This window comes from Carcharodon carcharias, chromosome 4 (genome assembly GCF_017639515.1).
Source record: "Carcharodon carcharias isolate sCarCar2 chromosome 4, sCarCar2.pri, whole genome shotgun sequence".
NCBI lineage: Eukaryota > Metazoa > Chordata > Chondrichthyes > Lamniformes > Lamnidae > Carcharodon > Carcharodon carcharias.
The window spans coordinates 133,583,361-133,609,490 of NC_054470.1; the positions used below are offsets into that span (position 1 = coordinate 133,583,361).

A 26,130-nucleotide genomic window follows, 5' to 3' on the forward strand; every position below is an offset into this window, starting at 1 on the left:
CCCAAACTGGGGAGGAAGTCCCAGTTCAGAGAGCTGCCAGCCATCAGGGGGGCGATGTCCACTGCTGGGACTACATCCAGTCTCAGTGAAGAAGAGTCAGGAGCTGGACAGAAGGTGAGTTTTGGGTGGCTTTTTGCTGGGCCAGGTTAGGAAGCCCCAAGGAGAAGTGTTGAGGGACTGGGGGCCAGGTTCTAAAGGCTGATAGGGGAGGAGAAACATATGGGGGAAAACCTTAGGAGTGCCCAATCAGGAAAGGGGACTGTGAGTGAGGCAACACCTCGACCTCCTGCCCAAGGCCTGAGCAGGCTAATCTATTAGGCTTCTCCCTCCACCCCCACCCCACCCCATCTCATCCTGCATTCAGCTGGCAGCTTCCCCATACGGTGGGGGTCGACTGCCTGGTAAAATGTCTCTCAATAGTGCTATACATATTCAGATTGGCTTTCTGCCTCCTGATGGGCCAATTAATATCCACGTATGGGCAGCTTTCCGCCCAACTACAGTGTGAGCCAAATTTGATGCCTTGCCAGTTAGTGGCAGGAGTTACAGTGTGTGATTGTATGGGAAGGCCTAGGGTCACCCACCTGCTCTCACCCTAACTAACGTTCATACATGACCATTAATGTCCACTTAAGGGCCACTTCCAGCCCTACTCATACAATATACGAACAAGGAGCAGGAGTAGGCTATTTGGCCCCTCAAGCCTGCTCCGCCATTTAATAGGGTCACGGCTGATCTGATAGTAACTTCAAATCTGCATCTCGCCTACACCCGATAACTTATCACTGCCTTGCTTACCAAGAATCTATCCACCTCTGCCTTTAAAGTATTCAAAAAATATTCCACCGCCTTTTCAGGAAGAGAGCTCCAAAGACTCACAACCCTCTGAATGAAAAAAATTCACCTCATCTCAGTTTTAAATGGGCAATTATTTTAAAGAGTGACCCCTAGTTCTAGATTCTCCTACAAGAGGAAACATCCTCTCCACATCCATCCTGTCAAAACCCCACAGGATCTTATATGCTTCAATCAAGTCGTCTCTTACTCTTCTAAGTTCCAACAGATACAAGCCTAGCCTGTCCAACCTTTCCTCATAAGACAACTCACCCAGTCCAGGTATGAGTTTGGTAAACCTTCTCTGAACTGCTTCTGATGCATTTGATCCTTCCTTAAATTAGGTGACCAATACTGTACACAGTACTCCAGATGTGATCTCACTCGCACTCTGTATAACTGAAGCATAAAGTCCCTACTTTTGTATTCAATTCCCTTCACAATAAATGATAACATTGATTAGCTTTCCTAAGTACTTGCTGTATGTGTTTACTAGCCTTTTGTGATTCATGCACTAAGACACCCACCCAGATCCCTTGGCATCTCAAATCTCTGCAATCCCTTACCATTTAGATAATATGCTTCTCTTTTATTCTTCATGCCAACATGGACAAGTTCACATTTGCCCACATTATACTCCATTTGGCAGATCTTTGCCCAATCACTTAACCTATCTATATCTTTTCGTAGCCCCCGTATATCTTCCTCACAACTTACTTTCCTACCTATCTTTATGTCATCAGCAAATTTGGCAACCATCCCTTCATCCAATCATTTATATAAATTGTAAACAGTTGAGATCCCAGCACTGTTCTCTGTGGCACACCACTCATTACATCTTGCCAACTTGAAAAAGACCCATTTATGCCTACTCTCTGCCTTCTGATAGCCAGTCAATCTTTTCTATATGCCAATACATTACTTCCTATACCATGAGCTTTTATTTTCCGCAATAACCTTTGATGTGGTACTTTATCAAATACCTTCTAGAAATAGTACAGTACATTCACCCATTCCCCTTGTTATTTCCTCAAAGAACTCCAATAAGTTGGTTAAACATGATTTCCCTTGCACAAAACCACATTGACTCTGCCTAATACCTTGAACTTATCCAAATGCCCTGCTATAGTTTCTTTAATAAGAGCTTCTAACATTTCCCTATGATAGGTGTTAAGCCTACAGGCCTATAGTTTCCCATTTTCTGTCTCCTTCCATTTTTGAATAATGGAGTTACATTTGCTATCCTCCAATCTAAAGGGACCTTCCCTGAATCTAGGGAGTTTCAGAAAATTAAAAGCAATGCATGAACTATCTCACTAGCCACTTCTTTTAAGAACCTAGGATGAAGCCCATCAGGACCCGGGCACTTGTCAGCCCCCAGCTCCAACAATTTACTCAGTACCACTTCTCTGGTGATTGTAACTTTCCTGAGTTCTTCCCTCCCTTCAATTTCCTGATTTTTAGCTGTTTATGGGATGCTACGTGTATCCTTTATACTGAAGACTAATACAATATACCTGTTCAATTAACCTGCCATTTCCTTGCATTCCATTATCAATTCTCCAGACTCACTTTCTATAGTACATATGCTCACTTTGTTAACTCATTTCTTTTTAAAATATTTATAGAAACTCTTAGTATCTATTTTTATATTTCTGGCTAGCTTTCTCTTGTAATCTAATTGCTCTCACCTTATTAATCTTCTTGACATCCTTTGCTGTTCCTTATACTCTGTCCAATCTTCTGGCCTTCCACTTATCTTTGTAGAATTATATACTATTTCTTTAAGTTTGATACTATCTTTAACCTTTCTAGTTAACCATGGATAGTGTGTCTGCTCTTAGATTTTTTCTTACTCGTTGGAATGTATCTATTCTGTGCATTCTGAAATATCCTCTTAAATGTTTGCCGCTGCATCTCTATTGACCTATCCCTTAACCTAATTTGCCAATTCGCTTTAGCCAGCTCTGCTTTCATGCCCTCATAATTGCCCTTATTTAAATTTAAAAGCATAATCTCAGACTCACTTCTCTCTCCCTCAAACTGAATGTAAAATTCAATCATATTATGGTCGCTGCTACCTAGCCTGGAAGGGGATTGTATTTTTAGAACTATAGTAGGGGCACAAGGAAGGCAAATTTTTATGAGGATTGCTCAGTCTTCCACCATAAATTCAGTGGAAGATCATCAAAAACACTGGAATGCCAGCAGTGCCTACATCGGTCAATTAGTGGCCAGAAGGCATGCTCACTGTCGAATTAAAGATGGCAAGCAAGATCTATAAGCTGAAGGGCCAATATGATGCCCTTCAAGACAGCAGAAGCTGCAGCCTGTAGGTGAGAGAGAGAGGGTGCCTCCATCTTGAGACAACCTCTCAGCATTTTAAAAACTTTTGAAAAAAGATTAGCCTCAGCTGCCAGAATGCCATTTAGGAGGGGATTCCTCCCCTCAGCCTGACCTGTTGAGGTGGGTTGGGAGGGGAGGTGCTCAAAATCAGCTAGGTGGACTGGCCCACTGATTTGCTGCTGGAAGACGTCTCCAGACAGCTGCTGTGCTCCCAACCCTCTGAGGGACCCCACAGGGTGTCTGGAATATTCCAGTTGGCCTCTGAACCTTGGGCTTAACTTGGCCTTTAAAGTATCTTAACAAGCTACCCTCACTTGCATTCTTTCCCAATCTGGCCTGCAGGGAAATGGCACAGGGGAGCCAAATGATGATGACAAACCGGAATGATGGCTGGAGACACAAAATTATGCACCCAGCTGCCTCCATCCCCACCCCATATCAGAGGGAAAATTCTGCCTTAACTGATGAGGTAAAACTCCTTCCTACTGTGAACATATAGTGTTCTTAAAAGAGGATGGCATTATGGCTGCACTTAATCACATCTTTCCCCTGAGGGAAAGCTGTCATTCAATACAAATTCAGTTATCTCACACTGATACAGTCCGTGCATTGGGAAGATTATGAATTGAACTGTGTCAGCTATCAACATACTGGTGGTGAAAATCCAATTGGCTGATGTTTCTAACAACATTGCCTGGCAGTCTAGCCCGTCTGGTGCAGATGGCATGCATATATACGACAAACAGGTGGCACAACTCCTCTAATACCTTCTCCTGAGAGTGGTGCAGTTACCTTGAGCCATTAGTAATTGCTGAGGTTGAGCAATGAATCCTTTGGATTCTATATACAGAGGCATGGGTACATATTATTCAGTGCCAGATGCTCCCTTTAGTACCTGATCAGCCTAGCCTCCCTGTGACTGATATTTTCCAACCCACCTTTTCTTCCTTTTTGTAGAGTATTCATCAGAAGGAGTGACCAGTACAGAATCCTCAGAATATGATCTTTAGCAGTTGGAGCAGTCAGCAATCGTCTATCACCCAAAAGTACTTTTTATGTTGGTTTCATTTAAAGATGGGTCAATAAGAAAGGAAATTCCACACTACACATTAAAGTGATATTTAAGTATGATTTACATGTGGTGGACAATAATTCAGGGAACATATTGTGCGGTGAGGAAAATCTCAATAGGCCCTATTGTAATGGGCAGGGATTTTAACATTTTGATTCCCTAACCCTTTTCTCTCTTCCAGTCACCCCAAATCTGCCTGAAAATATAAACATAAGGAAAATCTAGGCCTATACCTCTATATTTTGTTAGTGACTCATTGGGTATATAATGGTTTGGATAAAGCAGGATGCTATATAAATGCAAGCTCTTTTCCTTCTGAGGGCAAAATTGGTCTTCAGGAATAGCCCAAACTAGGGTAGAGTGAATGAGCAACCTGTTTTGCACTCCTTCTGCATTTCTTTTCCATTGAAATCAAAAAAATAACTTGGTAATGCAGAAGGTTCCATGCCACAAAACCGATATATCTTGTTGACCAACATCAACTGCATTGTGGCCACAAAAGGAATGTACACACATATCATTATTCTCAAATGCCAAATGGAAAGGCAAACACAATGTACTAAATGCCTTAAGAACAGAAGAATATTAAAAAAAGAGCAAAAGTAGGCCATTTGGCCCTTCAAGCCTGTTCCAATGTTCAATACAATCATGGCTGACCTTCCATCTCAACACCACCTTCCTGTACTATCCCCATATCCCCTAATTCCCCTGTATCCAAAATTATATCACCATTTATAGTTAAAATAAACCATCTAGTTAGGTTACGTTTTTGAGACCACTTAAGTCTCAGGTTTTCGTACTGCTGCATACCTACATTTTTTTATTGCTTTCACTAAGAGCTATCTAGTATCCCTTACTCCCCTTGAAAATTCAGACTGGTTGGATATTTTCATTGTTGAAACATGAATAGGGCAGATACCAAAAACTCTTAACTCAACTTTTTTTGTTCGCATAAGGGTAGCACAAATGATGCAGATGATCCTACCACAAGCATTGGGGCTTATCACTATATGCTGGAGGCAAATAAAGGCAAAACAATGTTGGAGTTTCAGGTAATTCGATGTCTGTCTTTTCTGCCTCTCACTTTTTTAAAGCTCATTATGGCTGATTTTCGTTTGGTAGCACAGAACTTGAGTTTGCTGAATAAAGAGTCATGTCAAAGCTTTTCATCTTGCACTCATCAGGACACTACACAAGAATACCAATACAAGGGGAAAACAACAATTTATACTATATGTGAAGAAAATGCTGAATGGTTGGCAAATGGACTCTGATTGGTAGAGGTGTTGCCGCAGGGAATTGTCCTGATGAGTGCAAGAAGAAAACCTTCAACGTGTCTCTTTTTTCAGCAATTGCTGAGTTCCTTGACCTTTGCCATCCCCCAGAATACCTTTCCCAAGCATAAATACAAGAAAATGGGGAAAGAGGCCCATTACACTGGGTTTCTGTCCTCTTTTCATTACAATAAGATACTTGAAGATTGTGATTGATTACTACTGGCAACTCTCTCAGACCAGGGAGCCCCAAACCTATTGCAAAGTTACTCACCTGGTCATTTTCTCTTTCCCTATGAAATGTGTTATATTTCCATTTGGTGGTATACCTCCTGTTAATTGGTTCAGCTGGCATCAGACACTCACCATGTGAGGGGCTACAGATATAAGCCAGAATCACATTTCTTTCCTGTGTGAGTTGTTAATACATCTACCCACTACATCAGCAGGAACGCATGTTGTTCAGCGACACTGTCTATCCAAGGCTGACTGTGTCAGGCCACAGCTTTTAGTGCCCCAGCTCGTTAAATTATTCAAAATCTGCTTAACTGTTCATTAGTCAAACAGATGAGAAAGAATTCAGTGACATGTTTTAGAACAGAGGAGATTAAGGAATGATTTGAAGGATGTGTTTAAGATGATAATGGAATTGGAATGGAGTAAATAGAAACAGAAAAGACAGAGAGTAAATGCACACAGATACAAAATTAAACATAGCAGATTTAGGGTAGAAATCAGAAGAAGCCTTTTTCAAAGAGGGTTGCGAGGCTGTGGAATTTGTTATGAATGTAGGGTTTTGTAAGATAATTCTGTTTTGGAACTGTCTCTTTAAGTCAAGGTAAATTAGGGTAATGTAGAGAGTCATGTGATCTGTTCCAAATTCTGCCCAACAACAAATCTGGGTGACTTGGTTACTATGGGAACAGGGAGGCCCAGGGTGAGACTTACTGGGAGCAAAGTATAACATGGTGAACCTGAAAACAAAGGCAAGAGCAGCTATGCTGACTGTGGACAGATATTCAGTCTCTAAAGTTTGGCAGAAAAGAGAGAGAGAGTGAGGCCTCAGGGATAGGCAAAGGCTGGAGCTACAGTGGTCAGCAGAGAGGGTAAGGCTGTGAGTTCTCTGTGAGTTACCAAGCAGAAAAACAGGAGGAAAGGCAGTCTCTGGTCAAAGTGACGCATTGCATGGTAATCTAAGTAATCCGGAAGATTCATGCTGGCGTGGCCGGGGGGTTGGCTGGGGTGGGGGGCTGCGATGTGGGTTGGGAAAGAATTGCTGGAGTGCACTTTGCTGCTGGTAGTTGGTTCAGAACTTCTATGGAAGCTGAGAGAAGCCGCTTTTGACAGTCACTCGATGTTACGACTTGGCAAAATGAGGAGAAGCGAACTTGTTGGAAACTAGGCGTGATATTGGACTGATGCTTGTGAAAACTTTTTTTCTGCTGAGAATGAGACACAAAGTATAACTATGGTGTAGAATTTTCAGTCATGTTGAAAAGTTAAAGGGGGAATGTCCTTTCAGCAGTTTAGAGTACTAGTGGCCTAATAAGTAATGTTTAGCCACTGTTGCTTTTAATATGTTTGTTAAAGTAAAAGTCTTAAAACTTGAAATCTTGTTGTGTGATTCCTTTAAGTTGGTCACTGGGAAGTCAAATCTGTTGTTTAAAGTTGTCGCTTTCTACGGAGTAACAAATTGGAGCTCATTTGGAATGTGAATCTAGAGACTGCAACAAGTACACTGGAATTTGCCAGAGTTTGAAAAACAAAATTTTACAGTTGCTTTTGCTTTATTCACTGAGAAGGTAACTTGGCTATGTCAATTGCTGAAGAGTTTCACGAAAGAGAAGACCTATCTGTGAATGCCTTGCAACAGTTAACAAAGAATAATTTGATGGCAGAAAAGTTAGAAATCCATTTGAAAGTAGGCACTAAGAAGGTAGAGATTGTTGACAAATTGGCTTAACATCTGAATCTTGAGAAGGAGAAAAATAACCCAGATAACCTGTAGGTTGAGTTAGCTGGAATTCACTCCAGTGATTCCTTCTTCCCCCAGCCACACCAGGATGAATCTTCTGGATTCCCTAGATTGCCAAGAAATACAAATGAAATAACTGGAATTGAATTCAATAAAACAGAAGTTTGAAGAAGAAAGAGGAATAAAAAAACTTGAATTCCAAAGGGATAGAAAGGAAAGAGAGAAAAAGAAAGAGAAATTTGAAAACTTGACCTTGAGTTTCAAAGGGAAAGCGAAAAAGACAAATTAAAAACCTTCAATTCCAGACAGCAAAGGACACAAGAAAATTTGATCTTGACAAAGCGAATGGGAGCGACAGGGAAACTTGATGATGATTCATATTTAACTCCTGGTTTTGATTCACAAGGAATATTCACCTGGTGCTGGAATTCAGTGAGGAAGAAATTTGAGAGTGGACTAGCAAGAAGCATAAGAAAAATTGTAAACATTCTTATAGGTGTGTAAATAGAAAGAGGCTAGAAAAAGTAAACATGAGTCCATCAGAGGCAGAATTATAATGGGGAATAAGGAAACAGCAGAAATATTAAACAAATACTTTGTATCTGTCTTCACAGTGGAAGATACAAAACTCGTTCCAAAAATAATGGTGAACCAAGGAACTTAAAAAAATCAGTGTCAGTGAAGAATGTACTGGAGGAATTAATGGGATAAGGTTGAGACCAATACCCTGGCCTTGAAACTTGCATCCTATGGTTTTGATAAAGATCACTGTGGAGATAATGGATACATTGAATTTGAACCTCCAGAATTCCTTAAATTCTAGAACAGTTCCTCCTTTGAGAATTATTGGCCAGTTAACCTAACATCAGTGATATGCTATGATCTATTATGAGGGATGTGGTAACAGTCTACATAGAAAATCATAATGGGCTGTAACTTCCGATGGAGTGGCAATTGAGTTGGATTGCCACTCCGCTCGAAAATTCCTACCTTGAAATCCAGGCCATCCTATCACACCTGACATTCCAACTCAGGCTGGGCAAGATCTGTGTAGTGCAGAGTGTCCCCAGGGCCTAGCATCGAAGGCTGTAGAGTCACAGGTAAGGAAGCCATGCCCCATTTTTTTGCAGCACTAACTGCCATAAACCAGGTAAGTTTAAAGGTCCAGCCAGGATTAAAGGTCCTTCACAAGCCAGGGAGAAGGTAAGTATACAAGGTAAGTGGGTAGGATTGGAGTGGGGTTGGGGTGGGGGGATCCCTAGTGCATCTTTGGGGTACCCCTGCAAATATGACATCCTGAAGCTCGGATGCTATGGCCCAATATGATTAAGCAGAGCCAACATTTATTCATGAAAAGGAAATTATGTTTGGCAAATCTGCTAGCTTTTTGAGGATGTAACTAGTAAGATGGTTGAGGACGAACCGTTGGATGCAGTGTATCTGGAATTTCAAAAAAAGGTTGATAGGGTGTCATTCAAGAGGTTATTACACAAAATTACAGCTCCCGGAATTGTTGGTAATTCATTAACATGGATTGAGGATTGGTTAATGAAAAAAACAAAGATAGGGATAAACAGGACATTTTCAGGTTTGCAGGCTGTACCTAGCGGGGTATCATAACCATTACCTGGGCCTCAGCTATTTACAGTCCAAATCAATGACTTAGTTGAGAAGTGTAACGTATCCAAGCTTGCTGATAATACAAATTTAGGTGAGAAAATTAGTGGTGAGGAGGATGCATAGGGATAGAGATAGGTTGGGTGAGTGGGTATGAGCATGGCAGATGGAATACAATATGATGAAGTTGAAGCTATTCATTATGGTATGAAAAATGAAAAAGCTGAATGTTTTTGAATGGTGAGAGACAGGGAAATGTTTTCATTCAGAGGGACATGGGTGTCCTTGCAATGAATCACAGGAAATTAACACATAGATACAGTAAGCAATTGGAAAGGCAAATGGCATGTTAGCTTTTGTTAGAAAGGGATTGGAGTATAACAATAAAGAAATCTTACTACAATTTTACAGAGCATTGTTGAGGCCACACCTGGATTAGTCTAAAGTTAAAGACATACTTGTCCTAGTGGGAGTGAAAAGAAGGTTCAGGGGGACTGGTTCCTGGAATGAGGAGATTGTCCTATGAGGAGAAATTAAGTAGACTAGGCCAATGTCCCCTGGAGTTTAGAAAAATGAGAGGTAATCTAATTGAAACATTCAGCACTCTTAAGGGGCAGGGTAGATGCTAAGAAAGTATGTCACTGGACAAGAAATCTAGAAAATGGAGTCACAGTCTCAGAATAAGTGTTGGCCATTTAAGACTGAGATGAGGAGAAATTTCTTCACTCAAAGTTTTGTGAAGTTTTGGAATTCTCTTCCCCAGAGAGCTGTGGATGCTCAATCATTGTATATACTCAAGACCGAGGTTAATAGATTTTTGGTTACTAAGGGAATTAAGGGACATGGGGATAGTGCACAGGAAGATGGAATTAAAATCAAAGATCAGCCATGATCTTGTTGAATGGCAGCATAGGTTCAGAGGGCCAAATGACTTACTCTATCAAACATTTCTTATGTTCTTATTTTCTTATCTAAACAAAGCTTGTTCTCTTCCTCTTTTTGCAGGAATTGATGACAGTCTTTCAGTTGTTACATTGGAATGGAAGCTTGAAAGTTCTGAGAGAAAGAAAGTGTTCCCGTCAGGTAATGTTTCAGCTTCCAGACCAGGCATGAAGAAACGATTAGCAGCTGATGCTTATGCCAACAAACTGAACAAATTGGAGCTTAAATCGTCACTTCTTAAAACATTGGAATCTCAAAATCCATCCTGCAAATAATGGGCATGCTCAATGGCCGATAACTTTAAATCATCATTCCTTTGCTTCTGATTCACTCCCTCGCCAGTCTGCTGCTCTGACCTTTGCTCTTTTGCTGAGGCCTCTGTTCAATTTTCTTGACCCCTGATTCAGCCCTTCAACTTTTTGCTGCGGTATCTAATCCCTGGTTTCTATCATCACCCTTTAACTGCTGAACAGCTCAGAACAACACATATCCTTACCTTGCTGCTACATCCAGCAAAGGATATATCTAAGTGCAGCTCTCACATCTGTGCATACTTGTCACAATCCTCAGTACATAAAGTGTAGGTCAGTATCCTTTTGGCACAGAATGTCTTTTAAACTCAGCATGGTCACTCATAAAATATGATATAGTTGTTTATCAAAAATACACTCAATAGATCACAGTAAGAAATGCAAAAAGTGAAAAATGATGGAACAATAACCATTTCATAAATATGTACTGTGAAACTTATCATTTTACTTCAAATAGGAATCTATTATTATAAGCCGAAAAATTTTGAAACATTCTTAATTGATTTTTGTACCATGGGTGACAATGCCCACATTATATAACAAATACACCATTTGCTTAAAGGATCCTCTCCTTTTCATTTCCACAGGATGTCATTTCCTATTATTCTAAACAATCTTTGGATGACTGTATGAGAAGTCAGATGGCGCTTGATTGGATTTTGAAGGAGAAGAAGATATCCGGAATTATCGCTCAGGAGCTCCAATCGTCCCTAAAAGACCTAGAGAAGGCCAGGGAAACTGGCCGTGAGTTGCGTTTCTACAAAGAAAAGAAAGAAATTCTGACGCTTGCTCTCAGTCAGATTGGGTCAGGATCTGACAATGGTCAAATGCATGAACAGAACAGGTGTGATCCCAATTGGTTAGGATTGTGCACAAATTTAGAAACCTAGTGCCATTCATTGAGGGCAGGAATTATAGCTTTGATCAAGATAACACATGCTTTCCCTACATAATTGCCGCTCTCGATAGCACAAAGGTCAGGAACCAACACCTGGATCAACCAAGGAGACCATTATCTTCAGAAAACTTTGCAATTGCCATAGTGACATGTGAATGTCAGAAATATGTACAAGGCTGTGTAATAATTAATCTAGGAATAATCTACACAAAGAAACCATGTAAGACCTGGTACCCATAACGTAGCATTCTAATCATATTATTTGCTCATGCCATAATGTTTGTATTATCATTGTTATTGTTATTTATAACATAACTGTATATTGTATAAGCCTAGTTCAGCTGTTCTTATTGCACTAAGAGCAATTTTGCGAGATACACAAAGATTCATATCGCATACAAAATTACATTGAACTTACATAGAAATAGGTCATTTAAAACACCCAGTCTGTGTTTAACCTCTGCCTCAGCAACAGTTTCAACGCCTTATGTTCATCTTTTTAGAATTTCTCTTTCTCTTTTCCTTCAACCATCTATATCATCTATTCTTAAATATTAATGTGCCAGAAAAATCCTTGGGACCTCTCCTGCTCTACTGCCATAGCATTAGTTGGAGCTAAACAGCAGGCCTGGTTTTTAGGTCCTACCCAGGCCAGGAACAGAGGTGGCTGCCACGGAATTTTGCACCACTGGTCTGCCTGCAAGACCTCATGCTCCATCTTGCCTGTAGGTCATTTTCGTGGAGTTACCTGCCACATGCGGTGGGGAGCCGAGCAGGCCCATCAAGGGCCACTTAAGACCAATTAAAGAGGAAAACTGAGATTTTCCAGTCAGTCTCCAGTTCCCAAAAACGGAGGGGACCAGTTTAAATGGCTGGAGGTGGCCTCCCGGTGACGACGTTTCTAGTTGCAGCATGGCTGTCATTGTGAGACCACCATTCATGAATGGTCGGGTGGCGGAGGAGAATCTTTAACTGTGTGTGCAGCAGGCAGTCCTTAATGCCGAGCAATCATCCTCTTGTTCGATGTGGTGACTAGAAAATGGCTGAATTGGCAGATTGTCACAGGATGAAAGCAACATGACTGGATAACTGGAATTCACCCAACATGACGATCTGAGCGTTAAAATATACAACTGCACACTTATGGTTGCAGTAAATCTCCTCATTGAAATGTGGCACCTGCAAAGCCATGTACGTGCAGTTTATGGCTCCCTTCACAATTAGGGAAGCCCACTATCCTTAAAAATCCAAATATCTGTTCATTCTGTTTCTTGGTTCTTAGAGGGAAGACAATGAGACCTATCTTCTGGCATACAGGGCAGCGACCACCAAGGACAGCGATGAGTGTGAACTGTGATAATTTGACAATGTCACTGGCTCCAACCTGGAAAGACCCACAAGTGTAGAAATTGAGGGCCATGGTAACCTTGACAGCCACTGGTAATGTTGTCCTCACTCTGCTCTGAGGCTGCAGATCCAGTTCAAGAAGGTGCCACAGTTCTCTGACCACCTTCTTTGTGAAACGCGACCACCATAGACACTGCTCCTGGCTGAGGTGCAGGTAGGAGAAATATTCTCTGAAGACCCCATGTGGGTAGGGTCTCCTCCTGAGGGCTTTCCTCATCCTCTCTCTGCCAACAGCCTTTCTTAGCTGCAGCTTCTACTTTATCTCCTTCTGAGGTTGCAGCCCAAGAGGATCTGCAATTATAGCTTATATGACAGGGAGAAAAACCGCACAGTTCCTTTCAAAGTCCAGCAGCACTCCCTTCTGATTGAAAAGAACTTCTGTCAACCTTTTCAACAACACAGGACTTCCACCAACTCTACGCCAATAAATAGATAGCCAGAAGTATCTCACCTGCAAGTTGGATGATGATGCCTTTAAATCGTACTGGTAGGGACAGGAGCCCTCATGTAGCTGAAAGCATGTTCAGCGGTGTGCATTTAAGAGAGGGCAGTAAGAGTTGTGGTGAGATCCAAAATGGCAGGTCAAGCAACAATCAGCATCGGACGCTGACTTACTTCACAATCTACTCACTCTTCATGCCTCCAGCACATGCACAGGATGCCGTGCTATTGTGCCACACAAGGTGGTAATTGGTGCTGGTCATGCCAGATGTAGTTGAGAGCCAAATTTTTCCTGAATTGGTTCCTGCTGTGCTGTATCTAACAGTGTTAAGCACCCAGTGTTGTGACCAGAGTCTGTAAAGGACTATATAGGTTAAATGAGTGGGCAAGAAGGTGGGAGATAAAGTATGACATGTAGAAATGGAAGGTTATTCACTTTGGTAGGAAAAATAGAAAAACAGGTTATTTCTTAAATGGTGAGAACCTATTAAATGTTGGTGTTCAGAGGGATTTGAGTCTCCTTGTACACAAAACACAGGAAGTTAACATGCTGTTACAGCAAGCAATTAGGTTGACAAATTATATGTTGGCCTTTATTGAAAGGAGGCTGGAGTACAAGTGCTGCTGCAGTTGGCTTTGGTGAGATCATACCTGGAGTACTTTGTACAGTTTTGATCTCCTGGACATAAGGGAGTTATTAAATTACCCTAAAGGAGGTGTGACAAAGGTTCATTAGATTGATAAAAAAACAGAAAGTGCTGGAAAAACTCAGCAGGTCTGACAGCATTAATATTTTGAATCTGACTCCTCTTTGGCTGCTCTGAAGAAGAGTCCTGCAGACTCGAAACGTTAACTCTGTTTCTCTCTCCTTAGATGTTCTCAGTCCTGTTGGGTTTTCCAGCATTTTCTGTTTCTATTTCATATTTCCAGCATCCACAGCTTTTTGGTTTTATCACTAGATTGATCCCTGGGATGAAAGGATTGTCCTATGAGTAAAATTGTTCTATACTTTCTGGAGTTTAGAAGAATGAGAATGATCACATTGAAATATATAAGATTCTGAGTAGGCTCGACTGGGCAAATACTGTGAGGCTGGAGAGTGTAAGACTAGACCAAACAGTCTCAGGATGAGGAGTTGGCCATTTAGGAGAAATGTCTTCACTCAGGGTTGTGAATCTTTGGAATTCTGTACCCCAGAGGCCGTTGGATACTCAGTTGTTGAGTATATTCAAGAATGAGATTGATAGATTTTTGGACTCCAAGGGTATCAAGGGGACTGGGCTGGAAAATGGAGTTGTGATTGAAGATCAGCCCCGCTCTTAGTAAGTAGTGGAGCAGGCTCGAAGGGCCGTGTGGCCCACTCATGGTCTTATTTCTTATTTTCTATCACTAAGTATACAACTGACCTAAACAAGGATTGGGGAAAGCTGCAGTGATAGAAAATAATTCTTTGCCATATTATTTCAGTGGGACTGTTAACTCACTTATTTTATCATGGTAATATTGTTACTGTAATGGTGCAGGGAGGAATTTCACAGGAACATATTATGAGTTAAAAGCAAAAATCTTATCTCACAGTAACTATAAGACTCCAATGTGTATTCAGAAGAGGTTTTCAGTATTTAATCACTGTGCTTGTCTTATTTGTCTGTGAGCTGGCGAGAGCTGCTGGATCAGCTAGTGCAGTGCTAGCCAGCGAGATCACTCACAACCAATGAGCTGGGTCACAGCTCACCAGCCATGACTCTAATGATTCCTGTCAGCAGCTTTCACAGATCTCGGCAGTGGCACAGGCTTATAAATTCAATTTTCCAGCTGACAGACCTTTAACTCACGAGACCATGGAAATTTAATCTTTTAGAAAAAATAAGTTTTTGGCAGACATTTGATTTAAAGGGATTAAAAACAGGGTTTGGAATTTTTTAAAGAACATCCAACTTTCTAAGTATCTGGGTGGTCGAGCTAGTGGCAAAAATTGTGGCATTAATATTGATTTGAAAAAGGAAATGTGAAAAGATATCAAATTTACCAAGGAACTTCATGTGAAGATTTAGTTTAAGCTCCCTTTTAGCAATGAAGTTGGCTTTGATAACTTTCAAGTTATGGCCAAGCTTTAAGAGTGGTCAATTCCATTCCATTGCGTTCCATTCCATGCGCACTCCGCCCAAAGGCAGCTCTTTGTCTGCTGATGCTTTATCCTGAGCCATTTTCCTTGGCAGTTTTTGTCAGTGGTGGTTTGGCATTGCCTTCCACTGTCAGGGATAGGGTGAGGAGGCAAATGCCCAAGACTTCCTCAGCTGGAATGGGAATTGAACTCACACTGTTGGCATTATTCTGAACCACATGCTAGCAAATTAAGCAAACCAGCTCCTCTAGTGGTCAATTCTGTGGGTTCAATGAAGCTGAAGATGGTGTACTGGAAACCTGAAATGTTTGGTTTCAATTACTTCCAACAGAAGATCTGAAGTTGAGTCCTATTTTCCTTTCAGCACTAGAATGCCTTTACAATTTGAAAGCATGCACATAGCAGGGGCATCAGGCACAAGTACAAAGAATATACAAACTCCACATCAGTAATAGCTGGGCACAAACATGCTTCTACTACAGAATTAAGCACACAATGACTCGGTAACATGAGGGCAAGCTAACTTTGCAGAACTAAGCTGTCTCAGATGGACAGCTTCTTGTTGCTGCAATAACACATATTGTTGAGGGAAAGGAAGAGAATGCTATCCTGAACCTCCAATGTTAAATGGGGTCTAAGTCCACCACAGCAAATAATCTGCTCACCATCACGTTGCTGATTGTGGGAGTTTGCTATGCACAAATTCGTTACCACGTTTCCTACATTACAACATTGAAATTCAACAGTGCTTAACTGACTGTAATTCACTTCAAGATGTCCTTTCTTGTGGAAGGCACCCTATAAAAGTCTTTCTTTCTGAGAAAAAGTGTTGAATCTAACTTACAGAAAAACTGGGTTTAATCAAATTGCACCTAGTTCTGCTTTAAGTCAGGCAGATTGTTGGGGTGGTGGGATGTGTTGGGGGGGTTGGAGATGGTGGCTAACCTGCTCTTGAGAGGAGAATCTAAGATTTAAATATGCTAATTAAAGCTCCATGCCTCAGATTTTAATAGACTTTTATATTTAGTGGCAAACTTGGCTGCGCATTTTCAGCATTGTTTCTGGGCTGGGGGAGCAGGAGTGCTTCTCACATACTAACCTGCCATAATATTCTTTATTCATTCATGGGATGTGGTCATCATTGACCAGGCCAGCACTTATTGCCCATCCCTAATTACCCTTGAGAAGGTGGTGGTGAGCTGCCTTCTTGAACCGCTGCAGTCCATGTGGAGTCGGTACACCCACAGTGCAGTTAGGAAGGCAGTTCCAGAATTTAACCCAATGACAGTGAAGGAACAGTGATAATCTTCCAAGTCAGGATGGTGAGTGACTTGGAGGGGAACTTCCAGGTGGTGGTGTTCCCAAGCATCTGCTGCCGCTGCCCTTCTAGATGGTAGCAGTCATAGGTTTGGAAGGTGCTGTCTAAGAAGGCTTGGTGAGTTCCTGCAGTGCATCTTGTAGGTGGTACGTACTGCTGCTACTGAGTGTTGATGGTGGAGGGAATGGATGTTTGTGGATGGGGTGCCAACCAATCTTTGTCCTGCTTTGTCCTGGATGGTGTTGAGTTTCTTGAGTGTTGTTGGAGCTGCACTCATTCAGGCAAGTGGGGAGTATTCCATCACACTCCCAACTTGTGCCTTGACAGGCTTTTGGGAGTCAAGAGATGAGTTACTTGCCACAGGACTCCTAGCCCCTGACTTGCTCTTGCAGCCACAGTACTTATAAGGCTAGTCCAGTTCAATCACTGGTCACTGGTAACCACCAGGATGTTGATAGTGACCCACCATTTCCCCCTGACCACAACTCCCCATGATCTTCCTCCCCCCTAGCCTCTGCAAATTCTTTCCCCTACCCCACAATACTTGCCTCCCTCCCTCCTAAACAATTCCCACAAAGACATTTCTGTTCAACAGCCCTTTTGTATCTGACAAGAAAATGGAGAAAATAAATTCAAATGAGGTCCTGCTGCATTTCTGAGTTTTTTGGTTGTTACAGCCTTGCCACACCTAAACAATTGCCTGTAAATATCAGGGTCATAATGAATTTTTAAAAATCACCTCACTCAACCCAGGCAACATCCAATCTGCTGAAGCACAATAGCTATTAATCATGGGCATGGGTTAAATGACGTTTAGATAAATGCATCTATCAATCAACATGCTCAGTCTGCCGTAGTAATCGCTCCATCACAGGAACAAGAGTGTTTTCCTCAAAGTTCTGGCCTCTGTTTTATCACCTGGATTAGCAAATCTACGTGACAGGAAATTTAAAGTTAGACATTTCCTTTCTAAGGAATGTGTTTGTGTCCTTGTCTTACAGGAAATATGTGGAATGGTCAATGACCATTGCCTGAGGTTCTTTGGGTTACTATATAGGCCCAGATCTTCTGATCTCCAGATAGTCAGAGGCCGGACATACCCTGGAAGATGTGCTACGGGCTCCCCCCACCTTGGAAGTCCCAATGGAAAGATTCCGTAGGAATTGCCCAGGATGTTTGAACTTCTGCTGGGCAACTCCCCTGCCCCGCGACCCTCTGAGAAAGTCTCCAATTGAGTTAGAGTTGGACCAACTTCCGACTTACTTACCTAGGTAGCTACCCAGGAAATGTTAGACAGGAAAAAACCTAGTCTCACACCTGGGTAAATGTACAACTGACCTCCCAACCACTCACACTGACACGCGCCCCACCCAAGTACCTCCTAACTAACCCCTGCCCAACCTGATTCCCACCTAACCCAACTTGATTAGCCCCAATCCGAGCTGATTCCCCGTTGATCCACCTACCCACTCACCCACCTGCCACCCTACCTGTGTACCACCCTATCCACCTCACCCACTTCACCCAGCTACCATACCACCCACCTCACCCACCTACCACCCTACCCACCTGCCCCACTGCTACCTTATCAATCTGCCACCCCAGCTCCTTACCCACCCTACCCCTTATGCATTTACCATACACCTTACCTTCTCTTTGTAGCTATTTTCAAAGCAGCCTTGGGACATTTAAACTCTTTATTTAGAGAGTACGGCAGCTAGTGCCATAAAAGAGTGGTGGCGGGGGGTGGGGGGTGGGTGGTTTCTACATGGATTCTCTGCACTGTTCCCTATGAGGCTTGCTGCACTGGTTCGGAATTGAGGGATTCTCCATCGGAAGTCTGCCCTGAAATATCGGTGGAAGGTAAGTGTGCATATTTTTGTCTGATTAGGGCCGTCAAGGGTTTCCTATCCTGATTGGAAGATCTGCGCCATAGTTGAAGGGCCTACAGATCCAGATACAAGTGGAGCCCTAAGCGTGGACCTGATCATTTATCAGTACTTACCTATAGTCGAGTTGAGGCTTGTTTGAGGACCCTGGTTTAAAAAAAGATACTTAAAGGGATCTATACATTGACTTGTTGATCAGTATATATTCCTCAGGCGTTACTGAGTCACAGAAGATTAAGGCTTTAGGTACATCTCTGAATATCTTTTATGTGCAGAATAGGTGCTGCAAATCGCTCTGGCAGCAATGATTTGTCCTTCCTTTCTGAGACCCATCAATTACTTGTCATTGGTGTGGAATTTAAAAATACAATAATCAATCATGTCATTCTGAAGAGCTTACAGCCTTTTCCTTTCCAATTGTATTGTTCAACAGCTCTGGGAGTTAAGAATCTAAGGTAACACATACAGTTTTGGAAATAGGAAACCAAGAGTGGAATTTTCCAGAACCCCATCCCAAAGCAGGTTAAATGGCAGGCAGTGGGGGTGGGGGGCCGGCGGTGGGGGGGGGGGTGCAATGTGGCAGGAGCAGAAAGGTCAGTTTCCTGCCGACGTAAAATGATGGTCAAATGTGTGCTCCAAATGTGCTCCTTTGTGGGTCGCCATTCCTGCCAGAGGCCAGCCTGAAATTGGTTTGCATTCCCTTAATGGGATGTAGATGAAGGCCCGAATACAATCATTCACCTGCTGCCCAATCATCTGCGTCACAGTGGGTTTTCATGCTAGCCCAGAACACGTGCTGTGCTAATATCGGACTTAACTGCAAGAAGGCCTGGAGCAGCTTGTGAAGGTCGGTGGGAGGATGGAGGGCTCTAGTGACCGGACCCTGGAACACCACATGCAGCAGTGGGTGGGTGGAACATCTACAATATGGACCATCTATCTTCAGGAACTTCCAAGAGGTGGATCATCTATCTTCAACAGTGGGTCAGTTGATGTCCAGGCACCTTCAAAACATGGCACTCGGATATGATGACAGGGCGCAAGCCATCCAGCTCACCCTGCTGCGCAAAATGTCAGGAAATCCCTGCATAATTAATTAGGCTACTATAGTGCGGTCCAGCGCAAATTTCCAGCAGCCTCTGTTGTGGGAATCTCTCTTCATTCGTGCCCCAACCACAGGGCTTAGAGTTATAGAATCATAGAGTTTTACAGAACAGAATGAGGCCCATCGTGTCCATGCCAGTCATCAAGCCCCTATCTACTCTAATCCCATTTTCCAGCACTTGGCCCATAGCTTTGTATGCTATGGCATTTCAAGTGTTCATCTAATATTTCTTAAATGTTGTGAGGGTTCCCGCCTTTACACCCTTTCAGGCAGTGAATTTTGGATTCCCCCCACCCTCTGGTCCTAGAATGGATAATTCCTCCTCAAGTCAACACTCTGTGGCACTCAATAATCTGGATCAGGCATTTCTGCGGTTCTCCAATGCTCTGTTAATGATTCACCAGGTAGCCTGGCTCACTAATGAAACATGGAAGGGTGAACCTATCACATATGGAACCTGGGATTCTTCCCACTTCTCCCTTGATAAACCTTGCAGTGACTGTTTTATAAATAGGATGGTTGAACTTACTGCTTGGCCTGTTTTGCGTGGTTTTGGTTGGTTAAACTGCAGATGTACCCTGTCCCTAAGCCCCTATCTATCTATCCCCAGCTTTCTCTAGCTTCAGGTAAGTGGGTTATGCACCTGTGCCATGGAGGAGTGTCTATGCTGAATTAAGAATACAGAAATACTAACAGTGCAGATTTCTTAGTCATTTGCTTTGGAGGCTCTTAAACATGAAGATGGCTTTCTGCGCATGCCACACACCCAAAACACAATTTTCCTTTATAAGCTACAAGCATTTGTGAATTTCTAAAGATGGCAGCCATTAGGTAGAATTTGAGTAACACAAACACATCTATAGAGAATTTTAATTTTTTGTTTTTTTATATTAATTTTTAGAATGTGGGCATTAATTGCAAGGCTGGCATTTACTGCCAATCCATTCAGCAAGTAGTGGTGAGCCATATTCTTGAACCACTTATCACAACGGATCACAGCCTGAATTACTTATGGAAATATTGAACTTTTGAAGAAGACTTTTTTTCAAAAAGGACATACAAGTAAAAGCTGGATCAGATTGTAAAGCAATCACTTTCTGGAAAATTCCTATGTTGATTATACTTGACTGACTAATCCAGAAAGGCCCTGAAATGTTGCACCTAAAAAGGTGTCAAGGCCCACTTCAGACAGAGACACTTGAACAAAAGAGATGCACTGCAAAAGACTGAACTTTAATCTCCTGTGGTTGTGGGGGACAATGGAGACTGATTACCACATCTCAGCAGAAACCATCTCCTGTTGAGTTATATCTCTGAATGTGGAAATGGTCTGAGTTGAAAGAAAGTAAATTCTGGACGAAAAACATGTTTGTTTTCTCCCTTCCAGGAACAAACAAGAAAAGGAGTTAAAAAGCCAGCTGAAAATGTGACCTCTGTGTTCTAGTTCTGTGTGCTAGTGTGTGCTGTGAAGGTCACAGTGGAAGAACATCAACCAGACATCCCTGCAACTTGCAGGCAAAAGCCCATCTCTCTCCTTCTCTCTCTCTGGTTGGAGGCAAGTCAGCAAAGCCACAGTCAGAAAGGAAACAGGACAACTCCTTCAGCTAACCTGCAGAACCAAGTGTCTCCAAAGCAACTGCTCAACTTCCAATGTCAGATCTACCAGAATCACCCAACTTAACGGCTGTAAAGTTTCACCATCTACACCTCACGCACAAGTTAAAGGCTGATTCGTATATCTTTTTAACTTTTATTTTTAGACTCAACTTCTCATTGCTGATCTCTATGTATGTATGTTGCATTTTCATGATTTTTTCTTGGGTTTAGTAACTAATAAATTTACTCCTTCTTTGACTCAAGAAAGCCTGGTTAAATTGATTCCTTCTAAAACATAAATACATTTGGACTGGGAAAAAGTATCCAAAGAGAAGAGATCCCATTTAAATTAAACCTTGTTGTGACCAACCAAGAGGGTTGAATAAAGATGGGGAGCCAGCTCATTCCTCCTCACCTGGGAGCATAACAAAATTAGGGCCCCATTTGGGAAGTTAACAATTTGGGGTATCTTGTCCAGGATCATAACAAATTGGGGTCCTCTCCCGGGGATTGGTTTTAACACACTGCAGATAACAGTTTGATAATATACCATTAGATTTCTGAGCCATTGCAGAGGGCAGTTAAGAGTCAACCATGTTGGTGTGGGACTTAAATTATATATAGGCCAAATGAAGTAAGGATGGCACATTTCCCTCTCTATAGGACATAAATAAATCTCTTCAGTTTTTACATTAGTCTGACAACTTCATGATTAATTTTATTGATTTTATTTCCAGAATTTTTCAGCTGAGCTCAGATTACATGTGGAATAAATCAAGAATCTGAAACATTTGACTTCAGCTCTAGATCCAAGCCCATTACTCCTGTCTCTCTTTTTCCCTCCTTGGCCTCTCTACTTCCATGGTTTTGATTCCAGACAGGATCATGTTCTGCCAATTCCTCAAATTCCTCATTACCCACATACCTCCAACGCCTTAGAATTGCACCTCTACCCCAGAAAAATCACTCTTCAATTCCAATTGCTTAACCAATGGTCTTCCAATCACCATTATATTGCTGCATTTGTTGATTTGCTCAACCATCTTTTATACCTTTGACCGCATGCAGTAAAATCTTACTCTCCAGCTTTGTGCATCACTTTGTTGCCAGCTGTGCCTTGAGACGCCTAGGTCTCATGCTTTGAATTTAGACCCTCCTTAAAACCTACCTCTTTGGCCAAGCTTTTTGTCACCCTTTCTAATATTTCCTGCTTTGGGTGGCAACTGTTATTCTTAACTGCACTGCTGTGAAGCACTTTGAGATGTTTTTCTACGCTAAAGGTTCGACCATACAAAATGTAAGGTTTGTTGAAATAGATGGAGACAAATTCCAATTTCAGCTGCTGGGATTGAAAGGTGAGGATATGAATGCCAGCCTGAAGTGGGGAGAAGGGAAGAATATTGCAAGTTTTAACAAGGTGAGGGGGCAGAAGAATGCAGATTGAATTGGGAGAGGGGCAAAGTGAGAGAGTGCTGGATTGAATTGAGAATGAGTGGGAGAAGAATTCTGTGGGATTTGGAGGAAAAGTGTGCCTCTGTGAAGGGGTGGTGAGCTATATCACTTGATTCCCCGAGAGGACAAATATTTATCCATTTCATTCTTGAATATGTTCAACAAGGAGCATCCATAACCCTCTGAGTGAAGAAATTTCTCCTCATCTCAGTCCTAAGTGATCCCTATCCTAAGATTCTGCCACCGTGTTCTGCCTCCAGACAGTGGAAACAACCTCTTAGTGTCTACCTTGTCAACCTTATATTCCACGTACACGGTGCTGGATTCTTCACATTTGCAAAGACCATTCAGACTTACATATCGATAGAAATGCTGTGTCCATGTGCATATTTGACATTGTTAGCTTATTTACTAATGTTCCACTTAAGAAAACCATAAATATTTGTGCTGCAGCACTATGTCATGGCAATCTAGACCCGCCACCATTGCATGAATCAGTATTCATTGAGTTTATGAGCTTGGCAATTCACGCAGTTGAATTCAATTTTAACGACACCATGAGTGCTCAAATAGATGGTGTTGCCATGGGACCCCCCTCTAGTCCCAGCTCTCGTAAACATTTTGTTGGGTTCCATGATAAACGTGTCTTCGATGGAATGACACCCAACCACTTACCGCTTGCATATTTCTGATGTGTGGAGGATACATTTGCAATATTTTAATCCACAGCTGCAAGTAATAATTTTCTTGCATGTCTTAATGGGCTCTCTCCTGTGCACAAATTCACCTTTGAAATGGAGCAGTCAAATGAGCTCCCCTTCCTTGATGTACTAGTTGAGAAATCTGCCAGGGATTCTCTACCATGGTCTACCGCAAGCCTATGCTCACTGGTTATTATACGCATTGGGAGTCTTACAGTTCCACACATTATAAGATTGGCCTTATCAGCAATCTTGTAAACAGGGCCCGAGCCATTTGCTCACCATGCAAGTGTGATGCCGAAATAGGGTGCATCAAAGGCATTTTGCAGGATAATGGAAACCCTAATCAGATCACTTCACGCTGTATATCACACAAACTCATGAATGGGCCTCAGGCCGTCACTTTCAGCCCTGAAAAGTGCCCAGCCTACTTGTTTCAGCTAAATAAAATAAATGACAGCCATTCCCTGGTCCATTCCCCAGGGCAGTGTCTTGACCAATCAGAGTCAAGCTGCCTGCTTTAAATTTCAAACAATGCTTGGCAGTTAACGGTCAGCCAACATCAACTGATGCATTCTCTTTGGCAACACCCCTACCAGAGTCCATTTGTCAATAAGCGCTCTCTTCTCATACAGTATAAATATGTTGCTTCCCCTGACTTTGGTATTTTCTTGTGAATTATCCTGATGAGTACAAGATGAAAAGCTTTGACAATAAATGTCTCTTTTTCAGCAATACTCAGAATCTTATATGTTTTGATGAGATTGCTCCTCATTATTCTAAATTCTATAGAGCATGGGCCCAATTTACTCAGCCTCTCATCACAGGACAACTCTCCCGTCCCAGGAACCAATCTAGTGAACCTTTGCTGTAGCACCTCCACGGCAAGTGTATCCTTCCCTAGAAAGTGAGACCAAAACAGTACTCCCGATATGGTCTCATCAAAGCCCTAAACAAATGTAGCAAGTCTTCCTTATTCTTTTATTCCAATTCCCAACAGACCCCAGTTCGAGAACCATTGTTTTGGGAAGCAATGATCTACTTGGTTTGTTGAAAATCCAAATATCATCTTTATTTTTTTCATATTAAAATCTGTCAAATGCTTAAAATTAACCAGAATGCTTCATTTTTAATGTAATCACTCAATATTTAGTAGGGCAGCAATTTAGTGCCTTCGACATTTGGATTACATCCTTTAGACTTTCATTTACTAATGTTTTTCTCCAAATGCAAATAGATAAATGTTATGTATTTCTGCAACATTAGGTACAAATCCCATGAAGCTATTTGTTTTCACAAATCAAAGGCTTAAAATCGGGGACATTTTCTAGTCCTCATCTTTTTTGACACACTTGGTTAGATTTTGATAATTTGCTAAGTCAAAATGTATGTGACCAAAATTAAATCCTGCATTAGAAGCCAGGAGCTCAGGTCCCTGCTAACTTGCTTGCATGAAAATTAAGTAAAAAACTTTATTGGCTTACACATAATTGCGCATAGATGTTACATCTTCTTCTTTGTAACATTTTTCTTGGTTACCTAGGGAGTACTCTGATACATATGTTGCTCAGGTTAAAAAAAAACGAATGTCACCAATTATTGGTGAAAAGCCATGGAACCTTTGCTTGCACACCACTGAGAAGTGGCTTCAGAAGACTTTGACGGGCCACATGAGTTACTTCATCCCAAGAATTGCTATTTTCACCAATGTTAAAAGTGGGATTCGCTGGATCCAAAACAAAAGGCCTGGAATTGAAAACAAACTATATTATCATCTACATTTATTTAACAATTTGAATTGTTAAAATAAGGGCTCTGAAAATCCTCAGGCTAGCAATCTTGGCGCTTATACCAGGAATCTTCAATGTTGACCAGTGAACTTGTTCAGATCAAGGGAAGGTGCTAGATCACACACTATTAGATTTATTGAAGTCGCTTTTACAACTTGCCAAAGGGGAATTTGAATTCATGATAAGAACATAAGAAATAAATATGGCCCAGCAAGCCTGCTCTGCCATTCAATATGGTCATGGCTGCTCTTGGGCTTCAGCTCCACTTTCCTGCCTGCTCCCCATATCTCTTTATTCCCTGGGAGATCAAAAATCTGTCTATCTCAGCCTTGGCCCTCTGGGGTAGACAATTCCAAGGATTCACAATCCTTTCTGTAAAGAAATTTATCATCATCTCAAGCTTAAATGATTATCCCCTTATCCTGAAATTGTGCCCCCTTGTCCTAGATTTCTCAGCCAGAGGTCACAAGCTTCCTGTGTTTACTCTGTCAATCCTGATCACCTCTCATCCATCTAAACTCCAGAGAATATAGACCCAATTTACTCAGCCTCTCATTATAGTACAACCCTTCATCCCAGGGACAAATTTAGTGAATCGTTGCTGCACTGCATCCAATGTAAATATATCCTTCCATAAATATGGAGACCAAAATTCCACAACAGTATTGTGGATGTGATCTCACCAAAGCCCTGTACAATCATGGGAAGACTTCTTTATTCTTCCACTGCAATACCCTTGCAATAAAGCCCAACAATGTCATTTGCTTTCTTAATTGTTTGCTGTATTTGCATGCTAAAGTGCATGTTCCTTTTATGAGAACAGCCACATGTTTGTGAACACCAACATTTACAAGTTTCATGCCTTTTAAAAAACAAAATCTGCTTTTTTGTCCTTTTGACTAAGGGGAATAACATCATACTTCCACACCTTATACGCCATCTTCCATCTTGTTGGCCACTCACTTGACCTGTCTATATATCTTTGCAGCCTCTTTGTGTCCTCCCTACAACTTACCTTTCCACTTAGCTTTGTATTG

The 26,130-nt window shown here is 41.8% G+C and overlaps 1 protein-coding gene across 1 annotated transcript in view; it reads left to right on the plus strand.

Moving 5' to 3' along the window:
• Positions 1-26,130, plus strand: part of LOC121276787 (protein limb expression 1 homolog) — a 62,660-nt gene that overhangs the window by 34,872 nt on the left and 1,658 nt on the right. Inside the window, exons 4-7 of the mRNA XM_041185333.1 lie at positions 5,209-5,304; positions 10,124-10,201; positions 10,959-11,215; positions 24,847-25,019. Of these exons, the coding sequence (XP_041041267.1) occupies positions 5,209-5,304; positions 10,124-10,201; positions 10,959-11,215; positions 24,847-25,019 (604 nt within the window). The remainder of the gene's footprint in view (positions 1-5,208; positions 5,305-10,123; positions 10,202-10,958; positions 11,216-24,846; positions 25,020-26,130) is intronic.